At 39.5% G+C, this 11,144-nt stretch overlaps 1 protein-coding gene across 1 annotated transcript; it reads right to left on the bottom strand.

Moving 5' to 3' along the window:
- Nucleotides 1-471: 471 nt before the first annotated feature.
- SETDB2 (SET domain, bifurcated 2) lies at nt 472-10,336 on the bottom strand (the record flags this gene model as incomplete). Its single annotated transcript, XM_010078373.1, has 8 exons — nt 472-679; nt 1,113-1,282; nt 2,494-2,613; nt 4,126-4,692; nt 5,330-5,432; nt 6,227-6,292; nt 7,736-7,858; nt 10,215-10,336. Coding segments are annotated over 8 exons (1,479 nt in total), but the record flags the coding sequence as incomplete, so codon positions are not given.
- Between the last annotated feature and the right edge of the window lie 808 nt (nt 10,337-11,144).

Below are 11,144 nucleotides of genomic sequence, written 5' to 3'. Positions count from 1 at the left end.
CTAAGACAGGGGAGGTTTAGGTTAGAGACCAGGAGAAACACAGAAAGGGTGGTGGCACACTGGAACAGATTGCCCAGGGAGGTCGTGGATGCCCCATCCCTGGAGGCATTCAAGGCCAGGCTGGATGTGGCTCTGAGCAGCCTGGTTTAGTGATCGGCGGGTCTGCCTTTGGCGGGGTTTAGTGATTGGTGGCCCTGCATATGGCTGGGAGGTTGAAACTAGATGATCACTATGGTCCTTTTCAACCCAGGCCATTCTATGATTCTATGAAACTGGAAGCAAAATTAATACAGAGGAAAAAATCTGTCCCACTAGAAGAAATAATCAGGAATTAACAAAAAAGATGAGAAAAAAAAAAGAAAACCACCTTCAGCTGAAGACATACAGTTCTACTGTAAGTTTTAGCAAAGGGCCTTCTAGAATAGCAGAATATTAGTTTTGTTATGCTTATGTTTGCTTTGGTAAACTTACAGGGTTGATTTGTTTTCATTATTCACAGTCGGAGACAAAGATTCATGCTTCTCAAGAATGGCATTTTTGCCTGAGTCTGAACAATCAGTGTCAAGTTTTCTTTTTCTTGAAAAAAAGCCATGGCCTCTGTCCCTCACAGCACTGTTCTCTTTCAACTCTTGACCAGCACCTCCCAATCCTTGACCTTCAGCTCTGCTCATTAATCTGCCTGGAAGAAAAAGTTGTTTGGTTTTGTTTTTTTTTTAAAATTGTTTGTTTGCTAAGATGGGTCACACTCACTATTGAAGCTCAAATTTACATTTTAAAAAACCCAACACATTATTTGAGAAAACAAAATATGAATGCATTTATACTGAAGGAAAACTAGCCCTGGCACACAATGCACAGGCCCGTGAGGGAAATACAACAGTCTGAGATAGGCTTTGCTCCAGAATACTTTGATTGTTTGTCTGACACCAATGCATTGCAGAGTTCTTCAAGGTTCTTCTGTCCCTTTGATCACCCTGCAAGTTAAGATTATATTTACTCACTTCTCTTCCAACCCCGTATTTCCCCATTTGGTTCCCAAAACAATTCCAAGGCACAGGCCACAGAAAAGGAAGAATTATGCAATAAATCTTCCATAGATCACCATCTGTTACCTGAGTAAGTGCAAATAAATGTCCCCTTGTCGATATCATCTAGGCAGCGGACACCCCAGCCTTTCTTCTCTGTGTTGAACACTTGCAACCTGACTTGAATGCCATGCTGTACAACTCTGTTCTGACACATCATCTTGTCACACCTACACAATACACTACACTCATAAATTCTGTCAAGAGGAAGCAAAACAAAACACAATACAAAACAGTGCATTACTAAAACAAATTTGCTATTATTAATTACCCTCCTTAGCATTAATAAGGCAGTTGACTGAAAATATAAAGACCCTGGCTAAAACTGATTGTGCAGCAGTTCTCTGAAGCTCATTACTTTATTGATTGCTGATTCATCAATTTTAAGAGTCTGTCAGCCAGATTTTCATAAGCAGAAAAGAAAAATAAATGCTACCTTTTTATTTTATAGGAGTAAATCACACAGAAGCAGAAATCCCTATAAAGCTCCTCATCCTATGCTGGAACAGATCTTAGCAAAGACAACCTGTCTGCCCGGACCTCAGTGTAGCTGTCGTGAGTTCTAGGATTTAACAACATATTTTGAAAAGAATTCACACTTGTGCTTTTTTTGCATTTGTTTCTGGGTTCACTGGCAGCTTTAATTCTGCATACCAACCATAAACTAACATCACATAGCAACAAAGGACTGAAGGGGGCTCCTTAAGCCTGTGGGTTCAGCCCTTGGCTATTGCAGAAAACTACCTTGCACAATTCCTCTTCTGAACATCTGAGGTTACTGGCACCTTCCCCAGGCCACATATTAATCCACGGGAGCCCAATAAGAAAAAAGGTGAACGCTTGCAGCGCTGAGAAAGCTTTGGAGATTCCTGGAAGAGTCACATATAACTAAGTCTGGCAACAGCAGCTGGCTGATATTTCTTTAGGACTCTGGTCCTACAGAGCAAGTGGGTGGACAAGATACAGGGCAAAAGCTGAGGGTGGCTACTGCTTCCCACTTCTTTGGCTGATATATGCTATAACAGTCTTGTGACAGACCTTCTTCCCATGTGGCAGGTTTCCATCCCTCTCCCTTCTTCCCTTGGCATGCCTGAATGAACCAGCACATGGGCCAGATACAGCCTGAGCTCCTGGACCAGCTAATACCATGTTACTCTTCACATACTTCTTGGACCTCGAACTAAGCTGTGAAAATTGTGGCATCTCCAATACAAAAGTGTTTTTTCCTCCTATTACTTAAGTCACATTAATTATTTTTTATCATCCTGATCTGTCAGTAAAATTGTGACAAAATTGAAGCTTTCAGTAATCCAGAAATTGCAGTTATTTTATCCTGTAGAATTTACATCACAGGAGTAAAATAAGAACATACAAATAAAATAACAGTTGATAGCTTGCTCTTTCTTACCCACTAGGAACAGGTCTCTCCAGTCTTTTGTAACTGTATCCATGGGATGTTTTACTACTTGGAGATAGAGAAATTTTACTGCTGCCTCTTGCAGTTAGCTGTAGGCATGCACATTTTGCCCTAAAAGATAACAGTAAAACATCTTAGAATGTATTTGGGGCAGTGTAAATCAAACATAAATCTAAATAATTTAAAATTTACTTGACTATACACACACACATTTAAATATACCTATATTCCTCCCCCTCTCCTTTTACTCCACAAGGCCATTTCAGGCACCCTGCCCTTCTCTTTGTTTCTTGCCTGGTTACGTGTGCTCTGCAATAATCATGTTCTCTCCACCCCAACCCCATTCTTCTGCAAAGCTCTGTAAAAGGCACATGCAGACAGCTGAAGGACAACAGAAATTTATTATAAACAGGACACTGTCAAACTGACTGAATTAATGAATGAAAAACATCTGTTCTGGCACAGCATCCTGGCCTGTTAGCCACCAGGAAGTGAAGAATTTCACACCGCAGAATGGAGACTCAAGCAGTAATGCTGGTCTTCACCATCTTGTGTCATGACAACTCCTAAAACACACAGCGCTTGTGCAAACAGCAATGGACCAAACCCTGAACCCCAAAACTGCATATCAAAAGCATCTCAACTCTTTGGGGAGTTCAGTGCAAAGAAGCAGCACGCTACGCTTGCTGTTCCCCACTGCTCAGCTGAAACAAAATAATTTAATTACTGAAGCTTCATTATACCAAGCTGTGATTCCAAGCTTTTGTTGGGTCACTGGCAATTACACTGCACACCAGCACATGCAACTGCCCAACCTATCAATAATACAAAACAGATTCAAAACCAAGTAACACTTGCAAGCAGAGATAATGTCAAAGACAAACCCCCTCCAAAAAAGCAGACAACATTATCACCAAACTCGTGTATGTTAATTGTGGCAGGTTCCCACGGAGTAATATGTAGCCCAGAATTACTGGGCTTTAGAAAAATACAGCAATGAGCACCATTTGAACTGCTCAGAACATAAATGTGTTCTGTGACCAGAGAGTTTCATAGCTTCTGTTTAGACAAAGGGAAGGAAGGGTGGGATGTAGAGGTTGTGAAGGGGGATGTTCCTTCCTCTGCCCTCAGTAACCTTCTAAGTCCCAAATGATCTGATCTCCAGACTGTCCCACCCCATCTCCAGGATACCATCCCACAGCAGGAGCTGCAGCAGTTGTCACGCAGGATTATTCCCTGCCTGCCAGGAAAATAAGCCTTCCTCTGCTGGCAAAAGAGTCTCCCTTCCCCACTCCTTTCCCAAAGCCAAGAGATCTGCTTGCCAGTTGCAGCTGGAGGAGAAGCACTGCCAATCTGAGAAGAAACGGAAAGGAACACACTAATCCATGTATTGACTCTTCCTTCCCTACAACAGAGGTTGGATGGGTAGGAGCACCCAAGATCTGGAGAAGACAAAGACACAGTGGTGTCAGTCAACACAGAGCATGACACAACTACCACAAATATTCCAGCAGCGTTGGTCCTTCATTATTTGGCACTGTTTGGTACTGCACGCTTTCACACTTACACCACCACCCTACTATTGAGGTATCAAGCACCACTTGATTTGATTTTTCTACCTACCTATCAATGCAGCCATCTGTACAGTTACATGAATCAACAAACATGCTGGAGAAATTGTTAAGATAATATCCACGTGGCCACGATGCCCTCCGATATTTGAAATAAGGTAACCTTGCGCGGTCAAGATGATTACAGAAGGAAACAGGCACAGACTCGGCTCCATTGCTAATATCAAAATCAAACACGAGGGGTTCAGGATTTACAGTGTTCCTGCCCAACAGTACATAAGTGTTGAAGGAGAAGTGATCAACAAATAAAAAATTGCACTCTGTTTCAAACAGATAATTTTGCACATCTTGGAAGCTTCTCAGACTTCGGCCACAAGGAGCTTTGTAATTCACATCCAGTGATTTTGAAAGACAGTCTGCTTTTGCATGGCGTCTTTGAAAGTGAAGCAGGATTGGTATCTTAAGAGGATTTTCACCCCTGTAGGAGCCCGGTGCTCTGTTGGCAAGGCATGCACTACAGCACTTGTGGTTCCGATACTGGAGGTTTAAAGGTAAATCTTGAATTCTACTAGATGCTTCTTTATTCCCTGAACCTGTTTTTTCCATCTCCTCCTTTTTGCTATTTGGAATAAAAAAGAAAAAAAAGGAGCAGCATCTTAGACAACCAATAAAATGCTGGTTTTTAATGGTTCAATATTATTAGTGCAAGAAAGAAACAGCCCACTGCTAGAAGGGTTTTACTGAATCACTGTTTGCATTGTATTACTGCCTTAATGTCGTATGAACACGTTCATATGTTTTTTTTCAAAAAAACCCAGCTTCTTCCCAGAAAGAACTTATCACTAAAACACAGGAAGGACATTAAAAAAAAAAAAAAAAAAAAGGAACGATATCTTTACCCCCATCTTCCAAATCAGTACCTGAGGCTACATACAGAGAGACTAAGTAATGTGCCTGACAACCTGAACAGTCTGTGAAAGTCTGAGAACTCAAAAACTGTTAAGTCCTAACCCTGATAATCCTGGTAATACTCATGGATCTTTATTCACAACCAAATGTCCTATTTTATTCTGCAATGTTCTCAGGTTTTCCGTGCAGGTCAAGTTAAAAAAATTTTCACTTTGAAAACTGACAGAATTCAATGCTGGGTTTAAAACACTGAATTTAGAAATACAAGAGGAAGATCAAAATCTCTCTCAAATACACTGAAGAATACATCAAATAAGGAACTGGAATAAACTATGTAATACACTGACCTGTGAGAACCTTCCACAGAGTTTGCAGTGTTGTCACCTGTAAGAAGATGCTGCAAGTTGGGCTTAGTTTCCTGTATGCCATCTCTGTCAAACACATCACTTACTAAAAAAATTTGAATGCAAGCAACAACTTCAGCAATCCACATTTCCATTTATAATCGAACTTACTTTAGTTACTAAAGAGATAACTGTCAAAATACATTAAAAGGAATGCACTGCTATGAACTACAGCTAACAAAGAGCATGCTACTGGAAAAAAGAAGCTGTTTTTTACAACTTATACAAAATTCATGCATTTGCATATAGGTATGCAAGTGAGTGACTAGCTAACACACAACACACACGCTCACACGTTCTCTCCTGCTCCTCTTCTCCCTCCCTCTCTCTCCTCCCCTTTCCCCAAAGGGGAAAAACTTAGGTGTGCATTGACACTTGATGCAGAAATGGTCTTTTTCACAGACCATCAGGTGATCTGCACATTGAAATCTTCCATGTAGCTTTCAAAGTGCATCAACACAACACAAATAAGAAACAGACATACAGATTTCTCTTCATTATTTCAGGTAAAAGGATACCAGGATATGAGAGTTAGTGGAGCCATGCACAAGATGACTCTCCTTGCAGCCAGCTTGGGTTCATGAGGGCTTACCAGTTCAAACTCTCTTCACTTGGCACAAGCCATATACACATACACACAAACCACAGAAGTACAAACCCAAGTTAGAGTCCACTGCCCAGTACCTGAGGACACTAATAATTATGTTTTTTCCCTTGTAATGCTAAGAGGCTTCTCAGATCTCTTTTTATTGATTTCAACAAACGGAAATAAGCTCCTGGTGAGTAAAACAAGACAAATTAAATCCACATATCAAATAAATACAACTGAGATGCACATACCATTTGCCAGGGTTAAGAGATCACCTAGATTAGCTTCATTTACCAGTGTCCAAGCCTGCCAGCATTCTATGCAAAAAACAAACAAACAAAAAGATATGAAGTGTAATTTAAGTAATGATAATAGGGACAATGACAATAGGGACTACTAAAAGGGAAAAGAAAGTTCAAGTCCTCCAGACACACTGGTTTCCTCAGTACGCTAATCTAGAGCATTGGAAGACTCATGCTATTATAAACCTTTTGAACCACAGTCCTTAACAGACACATCTACTAATTACAATAAAATTACAGCTCACGTTAGTAGTTGTGAATCAGCACTGAACATCCTCTGGCTTTTGGAAAGCTGCTGGAACGTTTCCAATGTACACAAGTCAGTAACCTTCAGTGACAGTAATATAAGTAAACAGAATTTAGTCTAAGTTTCTCTCTTCACTTTGTCATGAGACTAGCCATCTTCCGCCTAAAGAAGGGCTGGATCTTGGCAGACCACAGTCCACTCCTGAATTGGTGGAAATGGCCTCCACATAGTAAGAACACAAAGGAGAGACCAGTTCTGTCTCAGTCTCTTACCCCATGCAATAAGTATTACAAAGCGACAGACAAACGTCAGAAAAATCCATGTTAATATTTTAGTTTGAAACCTTTACAGAACAAAGCATAGAAAAATTCAAATTTAACTAGCTCACAGATTTATTGTGTCATCTGGGGATTCAAGTTCAACTTTTACCTATGCACTGCTGTAATATTTTGCCATAAAAATCAAGATGTGGGAGCTCAAGTACACAAAAAATTGCGCTACCAATTTAGCAAAAGCAGTACAACGCAGAGTGTGTGGCTATACCATTTTAAAAGCATCTTACTCTATTGTACATTTTCTTGCACAAAAAGAGCAATAAGATCTGTAGATTACATTTACATGAGTTGCTTAATTAAAAAAAAAAAAAAAGTAATTTTTCTGAATTAAATAAGCTAGTACAAAGAAACCTGTGTCCTGCTCCAGGCTTATCAGACTTCTGATTTTGATGTAAAAGAAACTTCTTTCCATGAAAATCAGGAACAATCTTAAATGCATTGTTGACACATTTTTCTACTAATGTTTCAAGTTAAAACGGCGTCTGTGACATGAGATAATACTTATTATAATTCCACCCCAAACTATTCAGTTTGCTGACATCAGCCCTTGAAAGGCTAAAAACTTCTGATGATAAACAAAATGCAAGGCACTGCAGATATTTCATTACTTCTCAAGAATAAACATTTCAGTTCCATGTGCGTAAGAGCCACAAATTGTTTGAAAAAGTATACATGCAAAACAAGAAAATGGCAAAATGCACCTGAAATGTCTTTTATTTTAGAAAGCAGATATATTTTTTCAAGTGCTTAAAAATTCCAACTACTAAGTAATTTAAGTTGAGAGGTATCTGAATTGTGACAGATATCACACAGCCCTACACAAAGCAGGCCGCAGCTCCCCTGTGGTCCAGCTTAACTCTTACAAGGATTTCAAACCTTGGTTTGTGGCAGTTCCATTCTTGATCTTTTGCTTCAGCAACAGCAGCACATTTTGCACCTGCTGAAATATGACATCCACTCTTCTACCTCCCAATTGTGCCCAAAATGTCTTCAAATCACCTGAAATGCAAATTTCCATTTACAAGTCTGTACAGCTCCCAAGAAGTCTAAAACCACAGGTAGCTCCTAGTGGACTCTGCAAAGGCTCCCACTCAATTCATTGGGAGGCACTTCTGAGAAACCAGTTGGCTTCCTTCGCAGGCTTTAATCTTCAGAAGTCTATTCCTAAACCTTATAATGAAAGTGAAACAGAAGTCAAGTGACAAACTGGAGTGCCTTCTGATGGGCCATGATGCTTCCTTCAACTTTTCTAGCATGTCTACAAAGGGTACTGTGGAAGCCTTCCTCCAAACACTAGCAAATTAGTTCCACTACAAATTAATCACCACTGAAACTCACAAAAGTGACAGGAGAACATTTTCAACTGAATGAAGAGAACATATTATTAAGCAAAAGACATTTTGAAAGTTTTTATAGCTGTAACTTCCCGTAACTACACAAGCTGACTATCCTGTCCCATCAATATTTTTGGTATGTTTTCTAGGGAAAAAAATGTTAAAAATATTTTCATATAAAAACAGTTTGATAAATTTTTGCTCATGAAGTTATATCAGTTGCAGTAATTAATACACCCCTTATATCTTGCCTCCTGCCTCCACCAGAAGTATTTATAAAGAACATTTTATTTAAATAAATGTTTTTAAGCTACTGATTCAGAACCTCTTCTCTTCCTACTGTACATATTTTTGAGGTACTAAGCCCATTCATCAAAGCTCTTGTTACAACATTAGCAGTTCATCTTTGGCAAGGACTCTGAAAAGGGAATATTGTTCAATGTATCAACAGATGGTGCCAGAAAAAAGAACAAGCTGTCTCTCATAGTTAATGTTGGTCTTCCTCAATGATCAAGCACAAAAGAATATGTAACTCTGTTTTCCTACTCCATTTCTAGAGGTAGACACTGCTGTCACCATACCGGGTTTACATTCTGCTTTCAAACGGTAAATCTTGGTTAGCAAATGTGCTATAGTGACACCTCCTCAGCAGTCACGAAAGACTGCATTATTGTAAGGCTAGTAAAAAAGTATTTCCTTAATTTTTTCCTCAGCAGAGAATGACTTCTGTTGCCCAAGACAACAGAAACTAAATAATGCTATGGTAGTACAGTCTACGTTTACTCTCAAAATTGTCATGACAGCAGTCAACAAAGTAACAATCTTTTGTCACCACAACACCAGCTGCTTATGTCACCAGCAGCTAAGAGCACAATATTTAATATCAACAAGCAATGCTGAAAGTAGTTTATCTTGTAAAACAACTGTTTTGGCACTAATACTCAAGATCATTTCATAAGCTTTTATATTCACAGAACTTAAAAAAAATGTTGAAAGGCCGAAGTCCCATTATAAAAAATGCCCACAACACTTCTTGGAAACCTACACTACTGCTCCAAAAGACAGTATCTGCCCCAGGCCATTCCCACCCTTTTGCTGTGCATGACAGTATAATGCATTTAAAATTCTGAGAAATAAGTTTATTTAATATCTGTGCTTAAAAACACACATTTAGAAATTCTAGTAAGAAGTTCCACCACTGCAGATTAAAACCACTGTCCTTATTTCTCATGTGTTTTCAGACACTTCAATACATTTACAAAGTCTAGACAGCACTACTTCAGAGTATGGGTGCCCTAACACAGTTTTTAATTTCTGAATCATCAGTTATAATCTTGTGTAGGCCAAAAGGAAATAAAACATATACTACTTATGTGTAGTGCTCAAACCACTGACTCATGCTGTAAATGCTTCCCCAGTTCTCATGCTGGAGCGCCCCAAAACTCCAGCAGCAAAAACTTGGTTTTACACGAAGAAGATTGTGTATGAAGTTCATCCTATAATATTTATTTCAAAAAAGACAGATGTCCACATCACTAATCTCTTCTCCAGTGTTAGTGCTGCTATTGTCAATTCCAGCCAGAAGGACAGGGAATGAACAGACACAGGATGCATCTGCCTTGTCACTATTCAAAATGATCTCACCAGCTGATGACTCAGGGTATGGACTGGCATACGGTTGCAACAGTTCTAAAACTGGATGAGGCCATTACCTCTGGGGGAATCCTCTTTTCCCTCCACAGTATCCTTGTGGCCATGTATCTCTTTTTTTCAGCATTGTGCATGGGAATGATGCTTGAGCAAGAAAACAAACAGCCAAGGCCAGGGCTACTTATGCCAGCTGCTGGGAAAAATACTCAAGCGTGTGTTTCCGATAAAGGACGTGTAGTGCTGCTGACCAACATCTTACACATACACCATAAAAGGCAAAACTATTGTCTTCTGGTTATCATTTTCACACCAGAAGTGGTGCCAAATATATACTACCTTCCCCTTTCCCTCCATAAATAAAATTAGACTGCCTTCAGTCCTCTCCTCCCTGCAACTGCTAAGGTTCTCCAAATCAAAGCAATCATACAACAGTGCAAGTGGTGCAGAATGGACAAGTGGGTAAGAGATCAGGTGAGAATTAAAATGGCTGTAGCTACTTAGTTTTTCAAAATTTATCCAATAATGCAGTGGGTATCAGTGGGAGCACTGTGTGAGAAAGTGTTGTGGTGAAACAGTCATCCTACTTTCAAACAAACAGTCATCCCAAGTCTTGTTAAGACCTACATGAAGAACACTCAAATTAAAAAAACTGTGTGAAGAAATTTTTTTACATGGGTCATTTCTTATGATCCCTCAAGCACAAAGCTGTCATGAGATTACATACCTTCCAGCATACTCAGCTTAGCCTACATAATTCCCACTTCCTATTAGCTCACTCTTTTTTTTTCTAAATTAATGCTTTCAGTACAGCAGTACTGCAACTAAATTAATTTATTTAGGAAAAAATTAAGGGTTTTTTTGTTTAAAAAAATTACTGAATGTGTTTCTCAACAGATGCAAGATAAAGCAAGACATCTCCACTGGAATAACACTAAGGAAAAGCAAGGCAGCGTTCTTCAACCCCACAGAAGACACCAAATTTCTGACTGTCACTAATGACACGGAGAGCATAAAACATACCTTACTTATAAGTTAGTTACTTAATCTTTTCTATGCTGTTACAGGAAAAAAAAATTCCATTCATTCTGGCACAGAAATTTGGTTGACTGGGAAAAGAGGTTAAGTCAAGATCGTCAATTCCCATAAAAGTTTCTCACAAATCTGCCTAATGAATGTCCAAAACTTTTTTTTTTTTTTTTTAAGGCTTACTTCTTTCTTCTTCCATCTTCAGGGGCAGCTGCACGGAGGGCTGTTACGCTTGCCGGGGTATCGCCAGCGCCGAGCCCAGCTCAGGTGGGCGA

This window comes from Pterocles gutturalis, unplaced genomic scaffold, assembly GCF_000699245.1.
Source record: "Pterocles gutturalis isolate BGI_N339 unplaced genomic scaffold, ASM69924v1 scaffold50588, whole genome shotgun sequence".
Classification (NCBI taxonomy): domain Eukaryota; kingdom Metazoa; phylum Chordata; class Aves; order Pterocliformes; family Pteroclidae; genus Pterocles; species Pterocles gutturalis.
This window is presented reverse-complemented; position numbering and strand designations above follow the sequence as displayed.